This window comes from Myotis daubentonii, chromosome 2, assembly GCF_963259705.1.
Source record: "Myotis daubentonii chromosome 2, mMyoDau2.1, whole genome shotgun sequence".
Classification (NCBI taxonomy): Eukaryota; Metazoa; Chordata; class Mammalia; order Chiroptera; family Vespertilionidae; genus Myotis; species Myotis daubentonii.
Window position 1 is genome coordinate 106,844,880 of NC_081841.1, and position 20,583 is coordinate 106,865,462.

Below are 20,583 nucleotides of genomic sequence, written 5' to 3' on the forward strand. Positions count from 1 at the left end.
CTCTTATTGGTGCCATGAATCTCAAGCCACCATGATACCAGGACCATTAAGTGAAATCTTCCTCCAAGCCTCTCCCCTATTTCTGCTTTTCTCTGAGACCTCTCCTGCATCTTTTTTCTTTGTGTTTTTCCTTTCTTTGTCTTTTATCCACCCTATGAATTCCTAAAACATGCTAGGTGTGGCTATGAACACTTGCTTATTTACTTTAGCTGATTCTAAACAGATGGAAGGTCATCATTTGAGTCTGCTGTGTGAACCACAGCCCATCTAGTCCATTTAATGACCTTGTGCAAATTGGAACCAATGTCCCTCCCACTACCAGGGGTGGGCAAACTTTTTGACTCGAGGGCCACAATGGGTTCTTAAACTGGACCGGAGGGCCGGAACAAAAGCATGGATGGAGTGTTTGTGTGAACTAATATAAATTCAAAGTAAACATCATTACATAAAAGGGTACGGTCTTTTTTTTTTTTAGTTTTATTCATTTCAAACAGGCCGTATCCGGCCCACGGCTGCTAGACTCTAGTGAGGGTTGCAGTACCAGATGTGGCCAGCAGGGAGTGGGAAGGCTGGATTTCACACACACACACACACACACACACACACACACACACACACACACACACCAGCCAGGTACCTGAGGGTCTTGGACACACACACCTATATGTAAGTGTCTCTTGTGTGGGCATCTTCAGACTCAACTTGTTAGCTTCAAGCACATTTTAAAATGACTCAACTACAGAGATGGCAGGAACTCAACTTCTGGTTGGTGCTTAAAAGTTTATTTTTATGCCTACCTGTCTCTGGTCTTGCAAAATTGTATTTGTCTTGCTCTGAACATTTACTCTCCAAATTTCATCAAAAGTTGGCAGAAGTGGGAGACAACCAAAGAAGAGAAAATGTGCCTTCTTAGGAAGAAACTCAAAGGTCTTCAAGCATCATTGTAGTTAACTAGCCTTGTGTGCCGTGTTTGAAGCAGGTATTGACTCAGCCAGGAAGATGAGGTCATAGTTAAAGATTTACTGACATGGAAACATGGTTACCATATAGTTTAAAAGAAAACTGGTGTTAAAATATATATACAATACCGATCCTCTTTATAATGCCTAGAAAATAATGAAGATTATACACTAGCATTTCATTGTAGTTTATTTGGGGTAATAAGATTATCGTTGTCTTTTATTTTCTTCTTTTTATTTTATTTCAAGTGCCTATTTTCCTATAATGAAAATGCTTTTTTTGAATTATTTTCAGAAAAGCATTTTTCTTAACTTTATTTTTAATAATGCATAAAACAGAACTGCCACTGATAATACAAGGAAAAAATGGGAAATAACTATGCAGTTCCAACTTTGGACATGAATAATTGATAGATAAGTGGGGACACGAGTTAGAACCCAAGCAAACATTGTTAGATGTTAAGTTCTGTAGAGTATATCAGATTAAGGGACGATGACTTGGTTAGACTCAAGGATGAGCCCTCTAACCACCTCAGAAAGAGCAGTGGCAGGCATATAAGGAAGTACATTAAAAGTGCAAAATGAATAAACTGGGATCATCTGCCTTAAGTCATTTTAAATTCAAGAAGTTGTCATTTAGTTAATATAGAAGTGAAGTCTGTTTTTCAGCCCAGAGGCCCTTTATATGACCCATTTTTTGTAAATTTTAGGCCATGGTTACTCACTGAGTGTTATTTGTGCTGCTCGCAAGTTTTTCAATTTACTTTCAGTGGAACCTATAAAAAGTTTAAGTGGACAAACTAAGATTGTGTCTGAGATTAACTGGGGACTGTAAGAGCTGCTTGGCTTAAGACAGAAAACAGTTGGCTGCTTAAAGATAAAAATTCCAGAAACACCCTAACAATAAACCAGATTGAAATTTAAAAACAAACAACCAGAAAGCTACCATTTGAGGTCAATTTCATTGTTAAGAGTTCAGAAGCCAAGTAATTTCTTATTTAGATTGTTCTAAAGTGTATTTTTAAATAATGGTTAATAATGCATATCTAAGTTTGGCTGTTGTAGTAACTTTGTCTTATTATAGTTACTAGACTATTAATGCTCAATTTTATAGTCCTGAGCAATACTTTTCTCTCTGCTTAGAGAAGTCATCACCTCTTGTACCTGAACTATCCTCCAGATTACATGCAAATCCCTGGTTCTTCGTCACTTCAGTGAGTGAAGCCTCCTTATGTCGTTGACTACCCAGTAGCTGGCATCTTCACTAGCACACAATATGTGCTCAGTAAATGTATTAGATGAATCCTCATGGAGTTTATCTGCAATAATAATACAAATGTGTACCTCCTGTTTTGGTTTTAATAGAACATATAGCCGTAAGAATTTTCTTAACTACTACCAAATACCATGTGATTGAGAGCAATAAGAGTACCAAATGTGCTAAAATTGAAATACATTTCAAACATGGAATCTATTAACCTCTTGTCATGTCCTCACCATGTCTGTTTACTATTTTCCAACATTTCCCTGTGTATATGAACACCACATTTTCCTGTATTTTAGTGGTTTTTGGAGAAAGCAGAGAAGAAGTAATTGCAAAAAATAATTTGGTTTTAAAAGCAAGGAAATGGTTTCTAATGACCCAGTTTGGACATCTTTCCAAGTGTCTTGTCAGTATATTTCCTTCCAGCTGCTCCTGTGTTAGAATATTGTCATTGCATCACCCAGTGCCACCAAATTATAGGATGTGTTCAGATGAAAGTCAGGAGGACAAAACTGAATTTATGTCCCTTAAATAGCACCTGCCTTTTTATGTGGCTCTAAAGTTCCCTGGAAGATCCAGCTTCTCAGTACAATAAACAATAAATCCAGATTTCACCTTATCCATAGGTAAATTGAGAACCCCAAACTGTTTGGGGGACCTGAATCCCACCCCTCAGTTCTGCCACTATGCTAGCTGCTGTGATGTTAGACATGGCATCTCCCAACACTTTCTGCTTTAACATTCGGTCAGAGTTTTTGTTTTTGTTTTGTTTTTGTTTTTGTTTTTGTTTTGCACAGAAAGTTAATGTAACAAAATAAAGACAGATATATGTTATGTATTATACCAGAATTTCTAGATAGAAAAAATAAATAATATGCAACATGGTTGGCATTTACCTAGTATAACTTATTAAGAACCTACTGTGGCTTTGGGGACATGCAAATTTTTCCATAACCAGGAAGATCAGCTTTACCATGGATGAGATTCTACAAATCAAAAAGTATGAGATCTCTTTGGAGAAAGTCAATGCTTAGGATTGGAATTATTTTTTCATTGATTATTCTATTCTTTTGGTTAAAGATATTGTATGTTAGATATTAGGAGACTAAAAATGTTCTCATTGGGGCACTGACACAACAAAGTGAATCAGACTTTTTCTAATTAAAGTTTTTTCTCAGGCAATACAGGAGGAACCATAACTTTTAGGAAGAAATGTGAATGCTGGAGTCAGGCTCAACCTTATACTATTACTTACTAGTTGCATGAGCTTTAAGCAAGTAACTTCACCTCTTTTAACCTCAGTTTCATCATCTGGTTGTGAGGACTAATGAGTTCATGTAGAAAATGCTATAGGACAGAGTTAGGCACTTAATCAGACACACTCCCAGGGGAGATATTATTCTAGGTCACAGATAGCATTTACTCCTTCCTGCTCCAGAAGCTCAAATGGCACTATTTCAGCTTTGTCTCAGGGAGCTGTGACCTTAGGAAACAGAAAGGAGTTCCATTTTGTAACCTTTTGTCTCACCCACATTGATGTAACCTGAATAAGTCCGTAATGATCTGACAGACAAGCGAGGAGGACCTAGATGCTGATCAACACTGGCCACCAGCATAAAGGAAAACCACACTTATAGGAATGACTCTATGAGCATCTGCATGTTGGGAAGTGATATTTTAGGAAGAATCTTTGTCCATATTGCATGATTATTTACTTCACACAAATTTTCACTCTCCATTCCACACTCCCTGTCCACACACACTCAGAATCTAGGCTCATTTGACATTTTTATCAAAAAAAGTTCTAGTCCATAAGTTAAACCTTTACAAATAATAACTATTTTGCCTTTCAGAATATTCAGAAAAGGTTCTGCTTCCTAACCTGTGATGCGGCCAGTTACCTTGGAGACAACCTCAGGGGGATCGGGTCCAAGTTTGTCAGCTCCTCCCAAATGCTCACCTCATGCTCCGAGTGCCCCACACTTTTCGTGGATGCTGAGACTGTGAGTGTCCCAGTCCTCTGGAGGCCAATGGCCTGTCCAGATTCTGGTGTGGATGACAGAGGGGTTTGTTAGTGTTGTGGTTTGTCTGAGTGATACTTTCATTGCTTCTGAGCAGCAGTGGGTTGTGATGTGACTCCCAAAGGCTGAAGTGGGCACAGTAATGAAGGTGCAGTGCCAGCCAAGCCAAAGCAAGTCATTTCAGATAATCAAAAGAAAGCTCCAGGTCAGAGGAATGGTGGCATGAGAGAGCCCCTTGGCCACCCCCCCCCCCCCGAAATTTCAACAAGTAAACCAATTATAATTCAACAAAGAATTATCTGCTCAATAGAGAGGCACACCTGAGAGACCAGTGCATTGAAACATCTAAAAGTGGACAACTGGAATAAGCAGGGACACAAGAAGGGAAGAAAGCTCTGATGGCCCACAGACACAGCCTTGAGGCTGGGAGCTCATGGCCCATCCTGAAGAGTGGAGGAAACCAGTGGTAGCAGGCACTTCCTTTGGCCAGATGGAACAGAGAGCTACACGGAGAAGTCCAGCAGGGCAATCTATGAATGGAGTAAAGAGTGACTGAGGCAGCAGATGCCTGACAGAGCATGGGATTTTGCCATGTGACTTTCCACTGTTGGGCTCAGAAGAGTTGTTTCAGATAAAAACAAACAAACAAACAAAAAAACACAGAACCACAGAGCCCTGACACCACTTGTACTCCCAAAACTTGCTTCCCATTGTCCTTGGTATTGGTCAAGGAGCATATTATCTGTAAACCAAGAACTATTTCAGTACAAGGACTGTTTCCCTCTGTGACTAATCTCCAGGTGGAGTGCTTGGGTTGGGACCCCATAGAGGTCAGGGGTCACCATTATGGTGAAGGCAAAATAAAACCTATCCCCAAGCAGCACTGTTGTACTATCTTATGGAAGCAGTGGAGGTCAAAACTGCGACATCACAGAGGTAAAAAATCTTGCAATTAAGCACAATTTACTGGAAAATAATATACAGAGATATATGCATAGGCAAAGGAGAACAGCAAATACCATGAACAACCACAGTAATGAGGATAACCAGAAAGAAAATGAAAAATCCCCAGAAAGCAAGCTGGAACATATGGAAATATGTGATATAAATGACAGAGATTTCAAAATTGCAGTTTTGAAAATACTCAACAAGATGCTAGAAAATACAGACAGACAATTCAATGCACTCAGAAAACAAATCAATGAACAAAACGAGTACTTTACCAAAGAGATTGAAACTTTAAAAAAGAACCAATTAGAAATCCTGAACTGAAGCATACAATTAAGGAGATTAAGAGTGAACTACTGAGCATAGAAAACAGAGCCAAGCAAGTGGAGGAAAGAATAAATGATATCAAATATATCTAGAAATGAAATGACAAAGAGGGAAGAAGAAAGAGACCTGAGCATAAAGATAAATGAAAGAGCTCTATGAGAACTGTTTGACTCCATCAGAGAAAGCAATATGAGAATAATAGGCATTCTAGAGGAGGAAGAGAAGGAGCAAGGAACAGAGAGTCTATTCAAACAAATGGTGGATAGGAACTTCCCAAATCTATTGAAAGAACTAGATCCTCAAATCCAAGAATGAAACAGAACACCTAGTTACATCAATCCAAAGAGGCCCTCTCCAGTTTGTATTAAAACTGTCAAAAATTAATGACAGAGAAAAAATTAAATTCTAAGAGCATCCAAGGAAAAGAAGGAAGTGACCTACAAATGAAAACCCATCAGAATTTCATCCCACTTCTAAGCAGATACTCTATAAGACAGAAGAGAGTGGAAGTAAATATTCAAATGTCTGAAAGAGAGAAATTACCAACCATGAATAATATGAAGGAGAAATAAGGTGCCCCCAGACATACAGAAGCTGAGGGATTTTATTACCAGAAAACCTCTGCCGGGAGCCGGTCCATCCTTGCTGTTTCAAGGGACCTGGCATATATGGCATACTGTTCTTAATATGTTTGCTCACCTTCTTGGCACTATGTGTTTTAACCAAGGTCACCTCTCTGAGAAAGGTTGTTTCCCCAGGTAGGGATTTTCCCCTGAAGTTAGGGATGGAATAAAACCCCTTAACTAAGTGCCAGGCGGGTAATTAATCACTTTAACTGTGAACAATCATGCTTAAGCTACATAATCTTTACTCCCTGGAATGGAGATAAGAAACGCCCTAACCTTTGGAATAGAGATTGATAGGATTGGAATCAACTGGTATAAATACAGATGTAACAAGACAACAAGAGACAGAACCTAGACACAGAACCTACACAGAACCTAGAGAGAACATGGCAAAAGATCCTGGACAGAAACTGGCCACAGAACCTAGAGACAGAACCTAGCGAGAGAACATGGCAAAAGATCCTGGACAGAAACTGGCCACAGAACCTAGAGACAGACCTGGCTACAGAACCTGGATAGAACATGGCAAGAGAACCTGACTAGAACCTGGTGACTGAACCTGGCTGGAGAACCTGGACAGAACCTGGCTGGAGAACCTAGCGAGGGAACATGGCTACAGAACCTGGCTGGAGAACCTGGAAAACCTGGCTGGAGAACCTAGCAAGAGAACATGGACACAGAACCTGGCTGGAGATCCTAACCAGAACTTCGCTGGAGATCCTGAACAGAATTTGGCTGGAGATCCTGGCTAGAGATCCTGGCTAGGCTGCTGATCAACTGAACGCTGTCTCTGTGTCATTCCTTCTTCGCCGACTCCGTCCACACCTTTGGGGACCCCTGGACCTGCTGGGGTTGGACCCCAGCAAACCTCCATTGCAGAAATACTCAAGGGAATTATTTTACCTAAAACAAAGAAATAAGGTCACAACACTACTAATTAGATCACCACAAAACTTGCAACATAAACAGGGATAATTTGCAACAACAAGAACATGAAAGGGGAGGGGATTAAGTTCTGAACTGGCAAAGGAAGATGAAGATCAGATGCATTCAAAGGGAAAATACTACAGTATATATGCAACTTTATTTTTTGTAAACCTAATGATAACCACAAACAAAATCCCCAAACCAGGACATAAGCTTAAAAAAAGCGGGGGGGAGGGGGGGGAACAAAGGAAAGAAATATGAAATACCACCAAACAAAAACAACACACAGAAACAAAAGGAAAAGAACCAATGGGGGCACGGAACTAGCAGGAAGCAACATATAAAATGGCTATAGGAAGTTTTCATACATCAATAATTACCCTAAATGTAAAAGGTCTGAATTCACCAATAAAGAGGCACAGAGTAGCAAAGTGGATTAAAAAACAAAACCCAACCATATGCTGTTTATAAAAGACACATCTAAGCTACAAAGACAAAGGCAGATTTAGTTAAAGGGTGGAATTTTCTGAGCAAATAACATCCACAGAAAAGCATATGTAGCCATGATTATATCAGACAAAATAGAATTAAAGATAACAAGAGACAAAAATTAACACTTTATAATGATAAAGGGAACACTACATCAAGAAAACATAACACTTTTATATGCACCCAACCAGGGAACACCAAATATATAAAACCACTACTCACAGAACTAAAGGGAGAAACAGATCAAAACACAATCATAGTTGGGGATCTTAATAGTCCATTGACAGTTCTAGACAGATCAACAAAACAAAATAAATGAAGATATATTAGCCTTAAATGAAACACTGGACCAAGTGGACATAATTGGCATTTACAGAACTTTTATCCCAAAACATCAGATTATACATTCTTCTCTAGTGCACATGGAACATTCTCAAAGATAGACCTACATCTTGATGAATATAATGCAAAAATCCTAATCAAAATACTAGCAAATTGAATACAAGAGTACATCTAAAAAATAATACATCACAATCAAGTGGGGTTCATTCCAAAAGCACAAGGATGGTTCAACATATGCAAATAAATCAACATAATACACCACATTAACAAAAGAAAGGACAAAAATTATATGATTTTACCAGTAGATGCATAAAAAACATTTGATAAGATACAACATCCATTTATGATTAAAACACTCAATAAAATAGGAATAGAAGAAAGTACCGCAACATAATAAAGGCCATATTTGATAAACCCACAACTAATATCATACTCAGTGGTGGGAAACTGAAGCTTTTCCTCTAAGATTAGGAACAAGACAAGGAGGTCCACTGTCACCACTCTTATTCACCAAGTGCTGGAAGTCCTAGCCAGAGCAATAAGGCAAGAGAAAGAAATAAAAGGCATCCAAATAGGGAAGGAAGAAGTCAAACTGTCACTCTTTGTGGATAACATGATTCTGTATATGGAAAACTCTAAAGACTCAACCAAAAATAAACTATTAGAAAAATAAACAAATACAGTGAAGTAGCAGGATACAAAATCAATGGACAAAAATCCATTGCCATACTGTATACCAACAACAAAACAGAAAAAGAGATGAAAAAAACATTATCTTTTGCAATTGCAACCAAAAGAATAAAATACTTAGAGATAAACTTAACAAAGAACATGAAAGACCTATATACTGAAAATTACAAAGCATTATTAAAAGAGATTGAAAAAGACACAACAAAATGGAAAAATATCCCATGTTCATGGATTGGAAGAGTCAACATAGTTAAAATGGCAATATTACCCAAAGCAAAAAATATATTTAATGCTATCCCCATATATATCTCAATGTCATTTTTGAAAGAAATAGAATGAGAAATCATCAGATTTGTATGAAACCACAAAAGAACTCAAATAACCAAAGGAATCCTGAGAAAAAAAGAACAAAGCTGGAGGTATCACACTACCTGACTTCAAATTATATTACAGAGCTATGATAATCAAAACAGCATGGTATTGGCAGAGAAACAAACACACAGATCAATGAAACAGAATAGAAAGCCCAGCTATAAAACCATATGTATATGGACGGATAATTTTTGACAAAGGAGCCAGAAACACACAATGGAGTAAAGATACTCTCTTCAATAAACAGTGCAGGGAAAACTGAAAAGCCACATGCAAAAGAGTGAAAGTAGATTACAATGTGTCCATGTGTAACAAAAATTAATTTAAAATAGATCAAAGACCTAAATATAAGACCCAAAACAATAAGTTACATAAAAGAAAATATAGGAACCAATACTGGTAATAGAGAACATTTGATGAACTTGACCCCAAAGGCAAGGGAAGTAAAGGCAAAAGAAAAAGAATGGGACTATATGAAACTAAAGACCTTCTGCACAGCAAAAGAAGCTCTCAACAAAACAAAGCAGGCAAACCAGATGGGAGATGATATTTGCAAACAGTAGCTCCAACAAAGGTTTAATTTCCAAAATACATAAAGAACACATAAAACTCAACACCAAACAATCCAATCAAAAAGTGGACAGAGGACCTGAAAATATACCTCTCCAAGAAGACATACAAACAGCCAATAGATATATAAAAAGATGTTCAACCTCACTAGCAATTAGGGAAATGCAAATCAAAACTACAATGAGATACCATCTTACACCTCTTAGAGTGGCCATTATCAAGCAGACAAAAAATAACAAGTGTTGGAGAGGTTGTGGAAAAAATGGAACTCTCATTCACTGCTGGTGAAAATGTAGACTGGTACAACCACTATGGAAAGAAGTCTGGCTTTAGATTTAGAGCTATCATACGACCCAGCAATCCCTCTCCTGGGAATATACCCGAAAAACTTGAAATCACATATTCACAAAGATATATGCAACCCTATGTTCATTGCAGCATTATTCACGGTGGCCAATACATGGAAACAACCGAAGTATCCTGCAATAGAGGACTAGATAAAAAATATGTGGTACATATACTAGTACACAATGGAATACTACGCAGTTATAAGAAAGGATGAAATAGCGCCATTTGCAACAACATGGATGGACCTTGAGAACATTATGCTAAGTGAAATAAGTCAGTCTGAAAAAGCTAAGAATTATAATATTTCACTCATATGTGGGATATAAAACTGGCACTTGTGAACACAATCAGCAGTGTGGTAGTTGCCAGAGGGAAGAGGGTGGAGGGACAAAGAGGGGTCCTAATGTAAGGTGACAGGAGAAGATTTGACTTTGGGTGGTGGGCACATAGTGCAATATTCAGAAACACACATGGAGTAAAGATAGTCTCTTCAGTAAATGGTGCTGGAAAAACTGGAAAGATCTTGTAACATAAAAATCCACACCTGAAATTTATATAATCATGTCGACAAATGTCACCCCAATAAATTTTTTAAAAAAATAGTTCCACCTCTCTCTGATGACTCTGACTTTCACAGCTGTGAATACGGTGAGTGATCCCTCCAGAGCTGACCTAGCCTATCCCCACAATGCTAGGTTGCCCAGCCAGATGGGTCTCCAGAGGCAGCATGTCATTATTTTCCTCACACCCAACCCTCAACAAGACTCTAACTACCCACTGGATGCATTCATCCAGCCCAAGCAGCAGGGATGAGTTTAAAGTGTGGTTAAAATAATACCTGGCTGAGTGCTGAATGTTGACTTAATGAACATAACTCTAACTCTGAAAGACTGGTGAGCTCTTTGGGGTTAGGGGTTAGGGGGTGTGAACTTCTTGTATATCTCCCATGCATATCACAGAACCATCTTGTATGCTGGGTAATTACTGGGGTTTAGAACCAATGAGGATGTGTTTTGATTATGAAAGTCTGAGGAGTCAGTATTTCTAAGAACTTAATTGGTGGTTGGCTGTCTTGCAGCAAGGTATACAATTGGAAAAATCATTCTATCTTAATAACTCAAAGTACAGATTAAACACAAAATCAGTTTGAAAGGCTATTTAGAGTTCTGTCTTCACACTACATGGCATATTACTGGATGAAGATACTAATGTTCATGCAGAAAATGGACAGCATATCTTAATGTGGGCTTCTGTAGAATACTTGCTAAGATTTCTCTGTCTATACTGATATGGGAAAAATTGATATTTTCATATTGCATTTGAATTAGCAAGCTAGTATTCAATTGTAATTGCAGCAAAATTACAAATTGCACAGCTTACTAAAATGGATGCCCTTTCCCCCATTTACATCACTTCTAAGTATACCTCTCTTTTCTTTTTGTAAAATATGTTTTTATTGAATTATTTTAGATAGAGAGGAAGGGAAAGGAATAAAGAGATAGAAACATCAATGAGAGAGAAACATCAATTGGCTGCCTCCTATACACCCCCTACTGGGGATCAAACCCACAACCCAGGCATGTGCCCCAACCAGGAATCAAACCAGTGACCTCTTGGTTCATGAGTTGACATTCAACCACTGAGCTATACCAGCTGGGCCATATACCTCTCTTTATCTATCTGTATAGCCATGCCTTGTCCAGGTATATCTCTACTGTTTTAATACAAATTATTTTTCTGTCTTTAGCTTCTTTCTTGTGGACTTCTGGACAAGCTTAAGTTCAGTGTTTTAGAACTGCAAGAATATCTAGACACCTACAACAACAGAAAAGAGGCCACTCTCTCAGTAAGTGTTGTGTTTCTGTGTGTGTGTGCATTCCATTAAAACCAAATAAACTAGCCATGGTGAGCTTCTGGGAGGGATTGGTATTAACCTAAGAGAGGTACTTTGGGGAGAAGACCAACTTCATCTATTCCTCTGCTAGGGATTAAAATTCCAATTCAATGGTGGTAGAACTGTCAATATTGTGGATTATATAAAACTAGTGGCCCAGTGCATGAAATTCATGCACGGGGTGTGTGGGGGGGTGTCCCTAAGCCCAGCCTGCACCCTTGCCAATCTGGGACCCCTCAGGGATGTCCGACTGCCGGTTTAGGCCCACAGGGATTGGGCCTAAACCGGCAGTCGGACATCGCAATCCGGGACCACTGGCTCCTAACCGCTCACCTGCCTACCTGCCTGATCACCCCTAACCACTCTGTCTGCCAGCCTGATCACCCCCAACTGCCCCCTTGCCGGCCTGATCACCCCCAACTGCCCCCCCACCAGGCTTCTCACCCCCAAAAGCCCCCCCCTCGCTGGCCTGCTTACCCCAAACTGCCCCCCCCCCACTGGCCTGATCACCCCCAACTGCTCTCTTCTCCTGGCCTGATCGCTCCTAACTGCCTCACCTCTGCCTCGGCCCCACCACCATGGCTTTGTCCAAAAGGACGTCCAGAAGGTCTCCCAAAAGGTCTCCTGGTCTAATTAGCATATTACCCTTAGATGATATCTACACAGGAGAGTTTTCAGCTTTCAATTTTAGCCCCATTATTTCTCTAACAAGTAATTAGGGAAAGTGGGTATCTGCTTGAGATGTCACTTTATCAATGTTATAACTTTTCTCTATGATTTTAAATTGTTAATTACTTCATCCAACACTAGTTGAGATGGATCTCATTTCTCTCCTCCTCTTGACCACTCTTAGGACCTGTTTCTCCACAACTTGTTGTGGCCTCTGCTCTTGCTCTTCACTCTTTTCTTCTAGATTGTAAATTTAGATCTAGATTGTTAAATTATAGAGACAGAAGTAATCCAAAAACCATCCATACACACCCCTTGATTTCTGACAAATAATTGTGTAATATCTATGAAGCATTTCCTATGATATGCCAGGCACGAACATGAATTTTGAAGTCAGATGGACTTGGCTTCCAATCACTACTCAGCCACATGAGGGTTAGTGGCCTTTGATAAGTCACTGACCTTCTCTCATCTCAGATTGATCATCTATAAGATAGTGATAATAATTAATGTATAGAATTTTTATAAGAATATAACAGTCTTAATCAGTCATAGAAGGTATCATTTCCTAATTTCATTCTGTGTCCAGCAACCTAAGAGTTAAATCTCTTAAATTAAATCATTTAATGTTCATAACTACCCTGGGAGTCTCTATCATTATCCTCTCTTGCTAGGAGTGAGAATGGTATTATGAAAATAATACAATATTGCCTTTAAATATAAATAACATATGGAGAAACTGTCCAGCACAGTGTCTCATACATAGAAGACATTCATTGTAAAGTTACTGGGTTTTTGTTTATTTCTATTGTTATTGATGTTCTTGACCTGTCCAAGGGCAAGAGTTCCAACATTCTACTGTAACAGTTCCCACTGTCATCTATTTCTGTGGCTCTTTACCTGTTATTGTTATCCAGTTTCTCAATCATCAGTTAATAAATTAGTCCTTTCATTCTCATCAGTGAACAAACAAGTCTTTCCATGTCAGTGTATATTTTGGTTCTTCAGTGCTTTTTGTTTTCTGCCCAAAGGTTCATTTCCACATCTAGATTAGTTACTATCAGATGCTTAAGATTGGCAGACTCTAAATAGCTGAGCCATTATTATAATAGTCTTTCTTACATTGAAGTAGACCTGCCTCCTCAGAAGTACCCTCAACATGACAGAGAGATAGATGTGGCATGAGTCAGGTTGCATTGTCCAGAATCACTCATCCTGTGAGGAAGTGTTGGGCCTATCCCCCAATTTCAATCAACAGGTGATAGGCCCACAATGCAACCTAAGAGTTAAATCTCTTAAATCATTTAATGCTCATAACTACCTGTTACAGTAGAATGTGATAGGTGATGTATCACAATGTTGAAATTATATTGTTAAATGAACATTGCTAAACCCACTTAAACAGATATTTAAATTTCAAGTAGTTTATCTTTAACCAAAAAGAATTATTTTCAAAAAGTCGTTACAGCAAATTTTTACTTTACTGTGATTAGAAGATTAATCAATTTTTCCTGACAAAATCAATGATAACACATTCTCAACACATCACTGAATTTACCTATGTCTGTGTCTCCTTCTGACAACAGTGGCTTGCAAATTGTAAGGCGACATTTGCTGGAGGATCAAGAGATGGCGTAATTACCTGCCAACCAGGGGATTCAGAAGAAAAGGTAATAAAAACCTTTTAGATTTTGTCTTTTCTGTACTCTGACATTGTGTGTTGGTTTTGATCCTTCCAAGAATCATGGAACTTGAGGAAGAGATGGAAGGAATCATCCATACATTCACATGAAGCCAATAAAGTAAAACAGAATGCATTCAGACCAAGCATGAATGTGTGTTCATGGGATTGGGGGGCAGGGGGTCATTTTGGAAAAATAAAAATAACCTTCCTTCTGGACACTGTCTAACTATACTAATCATTTCCTAATAAATCTGTTCTTTATTAAGAATATGAAATCAATTTCATTGTCACTAAATCCTCTGGTTCCTTCAGTGAAGAATCTTTATTGACATTTCAGCATTCTATTTTTTAAATTTTTTTAAATTTTCAATTACATACAATAATATATTACTTTCAGGTATACAACATAGTGATTAGACATTTATGTAACTATGAAATGATTCTCCCCAGTAGCCTAGTATCCACCTGACACCATACATAGATATTATAATATTATCAACTATATTCCCTATGCTGTACTTTATATCCCCATGACTGTAAATGTCAATTTCTTTCTTTCTTTTTTTTTTTTTTGTAAATGCCAATTTCTACTTCTTACTCCTCTCACCTTTTTCACCCAGCCTCCAATGCCCTTCTCATCTGGCAACCATCAATTTGTTCTCTGTATCAGTTTAGTTTATTTGTTTCATTTTTTAAGATTCCACACATAGGTGAAGCCATATGGTATTTGTCTCTCTCTGTCTGACTTATTTCACTTAGTATTTCAACCCTCTAAGTCTAGCCATGTGGTAAATGTCAAGATTTCATTTTTTAATGACTGAGTAATATTCCATTGTATGTATATACCACAACTTCTTTATTCAATTGTCTATTGATAAACAGGTTATTTCTATATCTTGACTATTGTAAATAATGCTGTAAGGAACATAGGGATACATATGTCTTTTCAAATTAATGTTTTGGATTTCTTCAAACATCCAGAATTAGGATTGCTGAGTCATATGGTAGTTCTATTTTTAATATTTTGAGGAACCTCCATACTGTTTTCTATAATACCTGCACCAATTTACAATCCCACCAACAATGCATGAGGATTCCTTTTTTTCCACATCCTTGCCAATATTTGTTAATTGTTGATTTATTGATAATAGCCATCCTGCCAGGTGTGAGGTGATATCCCATTGTGGTTTTAATTTGCATTTCACTGATGATTAGTGATATTGACATCTTTTCACATGTCTGTTGGCTATCTGAATGTCTTCTTTGGAGAAATGTCTATTCAGTTCCTCTGCCATTTTTTTAATTTGATTGTTTGTTCTTTGGTGTTAAGTTGTATGCGTTCCTTATATATCTTAGATATTAACCCATTTCAGATGTGTCATTGATGAATATTTTTATCATTTCAGTTTATTGATGGTTTCCTTCACTGTGCAAAATCTCTTTATTTTGATATCATCCCATTCTTTTTGTTTCATTGCCTCAGAAGACATATAAAAAAATATTGTAAGAGCAATGTCAAAGAGTTTACTGCCTGTTTTTTTCTCTCATAGTTTAGGGTTTGGGGTCTTACACACAAGTCTTTAATCCACTTTGAGTTATTCTTGGATATGGTGTGAGAAGGTGGTCTACTTTCATTCTCTTACATGTATCTCTCCAGTTTTCCCAACACCATTTATTGAACAGACTATGTTTACCCCACTGCACATTCATGCCTCCTTTAACAGTTTAATTAACTCTATAGGGATGGATTTCAGTTCTGTTCTGTTGATCCATGTGGTTATTTTTATGCCAGTACCATGCTATTTTTATTACTACTAGAGGCCTGGTGCACAACATTCATGCACTGGAGGGGGAGGGGTTCCTCAGGGGGGAGGGGCTCCTCAGCAAGGCCTGCGCCCTCTCACATTCTGGGACCCCTTGGGGGATGTCCGCCTGCTGGCTTATGGGGAGTGGGCCTAAGCCTGCAGGTGGACATCCCCCAAGGGGTCCTTAGTGCTGCCATGGAGGCTAGAGAGGCTCCCGCCACCTCCACTGTGCTCACCAGTGGCTGAGCTGTGCTCGCCCTGTGGGAAGACACTAACCACCAGGGGGAAACTCCTGCATTGAGCATCTGCCCCCTCGTGGTCAGTGCACATCATAGCAACTGGTCATCCCACCGTTTGGTCAATTTGCATATTAGCCTTTTATTATATAGGATAGCTCTGTGGTATAGTTTAATATCAGGTTGCATGATACCTCTAACTGTTTTTCTCAGAATTGCTTTAGCTATTTAGGGTCTTTTGTGGTTCCCTTATATGCGTTTTAGGATTCTTTGTTTTAGTTCTGTGAAAAATCCCATTGATATTTTGATAGGGATTGCATTGAGTGTATAAAGTGCTCTGGTAGTATGGACATTTCAACGTTGTTAATTCTTTCTATCCATGAACACAGTATATGTTTCCATTTATTTGTATATTTTTCAATTTCTTTTTTCAATGTCTTATAATTTTCTGAGGACAGGTATTTCACCACCTTGGTTAAATTTATTCATAGGTATTTCATCTCTTTGATACAATTGTAAGTGAAGTTTTCTTAATTTCTCTTCTGATATTTCATTATTGGCATATACAAATACAACTGATTTCTGAATATTAATTGTGTTCCCTGCTACATTACTGCATTAACTTACTAATTATAATAGATTTTTGGTAGAATCTTTAGGGATCTCTATGTACTGTATCATGACATCTGTAAATGACAGTTTTAGTTCTTACTTTCCAATTTGGAAGTCTTTTATTTCCTTTTCTAATCTGATTGCTGTGACTAGAACTTCATACTATGTTGAATAAAAGTGATGAAAGTGGATATCCTTGTTTTTTTTGTGATCTTAAAGATAACGCTTCCAGGTTTTCCCCATTGAGCATGATGTTAGTTGTGGGTTTGTCATATATGCTCTTCGTTATATTGAGGTATGTTCCCTCTATCCCTACTTTGCTGAGAGTTTTTATCATAAATGGGGGCTGGATTTTGCCAAATGCTTTCTCTACATCTATTGATATGATAATAGGATTTTTATTCTTTATTTTGTTTATGTGGTATATCAAGTTAATTAATTTGCAAATATTGAAATAACTTCAATCCTGGGAATAAATCCTACTTGAACACGTGTATGATGTTTTTAATGTATTGCTGAATTTTGTTTGCTAATATTTTGGTGAAGGTTTTTATATCTACGCTCATCTTGGATGTTGGCTTTTAATTTTCTTTTTGTGTAATGTGTTTGTCTGAGTTTGGTATTAGAGTAAAGCTGGTCTCACAAAATGTGCCTGGGAGCCTTCCATCCTCTTCAACATTTTTGAATAATTTAAGAAAGATAGGTATTAATTTATTTTTGAATGTTTGTCATCTAGTCCAGAGCTTTTGTTTGTAGTGAGCATTTTGATTACTAATTCAATTTCATTACCAGTTTATCTATCTGTTCATGTGTTCTGTTTCTTCCTGATTCAGCCTTGGAAGATCATATGTTTCTAGGAATTTATCCAGTTCTTCCAGGTTGTCCAATTTGTTGGCATATAATTTTTCATAGTATTTCCTTACAGTCCTTTCTATCTGTGATGTCAGTTTTCACTTCTCCTCTTTCATTTCTGACTTTATTTATAGTAAAACCTCGACATAACAGACTAATTTGGGCAAGGGGGTGTCTGTCAAAGCCAAAATCCAATTATATTATAAAGTAGGTTTTCCAAATGCATGTTAAAAAATTGATAAATTAGTTATTTACCTATTTTACTTATGTAGACACATTTGTGTAATTAAGTACATATAAAAAGTTCAATTTTACAGAAAAGTTTTCTATATGTGTTACAGTAATTTTAAATTTATACTGAATAAGTCTAGTAAATGCATGCATTCACTAGTCACTGAGAGTAAACAAATGCATATGGCTGGGGCATGGCTTAGCACACATCAGAACATTGGCTGGCATGAGTTTAAAATATTTCATAAAGTCACACCAGGTGTGATGCTGTCTGATCACATGATAATTATTCACCAAACATTGTTTTTGAGCAGTGACTCTTGGATTTAAATATGTAGACTGTAGTTGTAGATATATAAAATTTATGTCAGTGAAATTACTATCCTCTTTTTTCCAACATATGGCCTATTCACTAAAATTTGTTTAAAATAACAGTGAATTAATAACAAAAAAAATAACCTGTTAATTTAGTTCTAAGCAAATCTTAGTTAAAAGCATTTAAAATTAACTGAGTGTTAATTTTAAGATATGACATATGGACAGGAAATTTTGTCCATTAAATCCGAAGTCCATTAAATCTAGATTAGCAAAATCAAGGGTTTACTATATTGGGGCCCTTTCTCTTTATTGCTTAATGAGACTGGCTAAAGATTTACCAAGTTTATTTATCTTTTTAAAGAACCAGCTATTCATTTCTTGATCTTTTCTGTTGTTGTTTTTTTTTTCTTTTCTTTTCTTACTCTATTTCATTGAATTCCATTCTAATCTTAATTATTTCCTTACTTCTACTTACTTTGGTTTGTTCTTTTTCTAGTTCCTTTGGGTGAGGTTACATTGTTTGAGGTTTTTTTTTCTTATTTCTTAAGGTAGGCCTTTAGTATTATGAATTTCACTCCTAGGATTGCTTTTGCTGTATCCTGACTTTGGGTCATTGTATTTTAATTTTCATTTGTCTTATGGAATTTTTTTCTTCCTTGATCTTACTGTAAGCCATTCATTGTTTAATAGCATTTTATTTAACCTCTCTGTGTCTGTATGCTTTTCAGTTTTCATCTTGTAATTGATTTCTAGTTTCATACCATTGTGATAGAAAAAAATACTTGATATAATTTCAATCTTAAATTTATTAAGATTGTTTTATGGCCTAACATGAAGTCTGTCCTTCCATGTGTACTTGAAAAAAATGTATATTCTGCTGCTTTGGGGTGAAATGTCTTAGAAATATCAAGTCCATCTGGACTAATGTGTCATTTAAGGCTGCTGTTTTCTTGATGGTTTTTCTGTCTGGAAGATCTATCCAGTGATGTCAATGAGTGTTAAAGTCCCCTATTATGGCTGTATTATTGTCAATTTCTTCCTTTATGGCCATTAATGTTTGTTATATATATTTGTATAAATATATAAACATTTATATATTTAGGTACTCCTACATCAGATGCAAAGATGTTTACAAGGGTTATATCATCTTGTTGGATTGGTCCCTTTATTATTATGAAACTAGAGGCCCGGTGCACGAAATTCGTGCACGGGGTGGGGGGCTGTCCCTCAGCCCAGCCTACAACCTCTCCAATCTGGGACCCCTCGAGGGATGTCCGACTGCCTGTTTAGGCCTGATCCCACTGACATCCCTCTCCCCTGCCAGCCCATTTGCCCCTAACTGCCCTGCTGGCCTGGTCACCCCCAACTGCCCTCTCCTGCTGGTCTGATCACCCCTAACTGTCATCTCTTTCAGACCTGGTCCCTCCCAACTGCCCTCACCTGCTGGCCTGATGGCCCACAACTGCCCTCCCCTGCCAGCCATTTTGTGGTGTCCATTTTGTGTCCAAATGGGGGCAACCATCTTGACCACATGGGGGTGGCCATCTTGGGTGTTGGAGTGATGGTCAATTTGCATATTGCTCTTTTATTAGATAGGATGCCCTTTTTGTCTATTGTTACAACCCTTGTTTACTAGTAAAAGTTTATTTTGTCTAAGAATTGCTATCCCTGCTTTTCTTCATTTCAATTTGCATGAAATGTCTTTTTCCATCCCTTTACCTTCATTCTGTGTGTCTTTCCATCTGAGGTGGGTCTATTGTAGGCACATATGTATGGGTCTTGCTTTTTTACACATTCAACCACTCTGTGCTTTTGATTAGAACATTTAGTCCATTTACATTTAAAGAAATTATTGATAGGGATGTAGTTATTGTCATTTTATTCATTGTTTTCTGATTGTTTTGTAATTCTTCTCTGTTCCTTTCTTATTCTCTTGCTCACTTCTTTTGTATGTTGATGACTTTCCATAGTGTTATGTTTGGGTTCCTTTCTTTTTATTTCTTGTATATCTGTTATAGGTTTTGGTTTGGTTACCCTGTGCTCATATGTAACAAGCTATTTTTATAGCAGTCTATTTTAAGTTGATGGTCACTTAAATATGAGCACATTCTAAAATTACTTCAATTTTTACTCCCTCAATGTTTATTTTTTTGCTTTTTTGTGTATGTTTGTGTGTATCCTTTAATTTATTATTGTAATTACAAATGATCTTCCTAGTTTTGTCTTTTAATCTTTGTAACAGCTTTATAGTTGGTTGATCCACTGCTTTTGCTGTTTGCCTTTGTCAGTGAGAATTTCTTTCCTATATTTTCTTACTCACATGTTTTATCTTTTCTTTTGTACTTAGAAAGGTTCCTTTAACATTTTTTGTATTACCAGTTTAGTGGTCCTGAACTCCT

At 37.4% G+C, this 20,583-nt stretch overlaps 1 protein-coding gene across 12 annotated transcripts in view; it reads left to right on the forward strand.

The window, feature by feature from the left end:
- FRY (FRY microtubule binding protein) overlaps positions 1 to 20,583 on the forward strand; it is a 608,287-nt gene that overhangs the window by 539,409 nt on the left and 48,295 nt on the right. For 11 of the 12 annotated variants that reach the window (XM_059684112.1, XM_059684113.1, XM_059684114.1 and 8 more), the window contains 3 exons: positions 4,077 to 4,226; positions 11,631 to 11,729; positions 14,033 to 14,116. In XM_059684112.1, coding sequence (XP_059540095.1) covers positions 4,077 to 4,226; positions 11,631 to 11,729; positions 14,033 to 14,116 — 333 coding nt within the window. The remainder of the gene's footprint in view (positions 1 to 4,076; positions 4,227 to 11,630; positions 11,730 to 14,032; positions 14,117 to 20,583) is intronic. The other variant, XM_059684109.1, reaches the window with a different exon arrangement.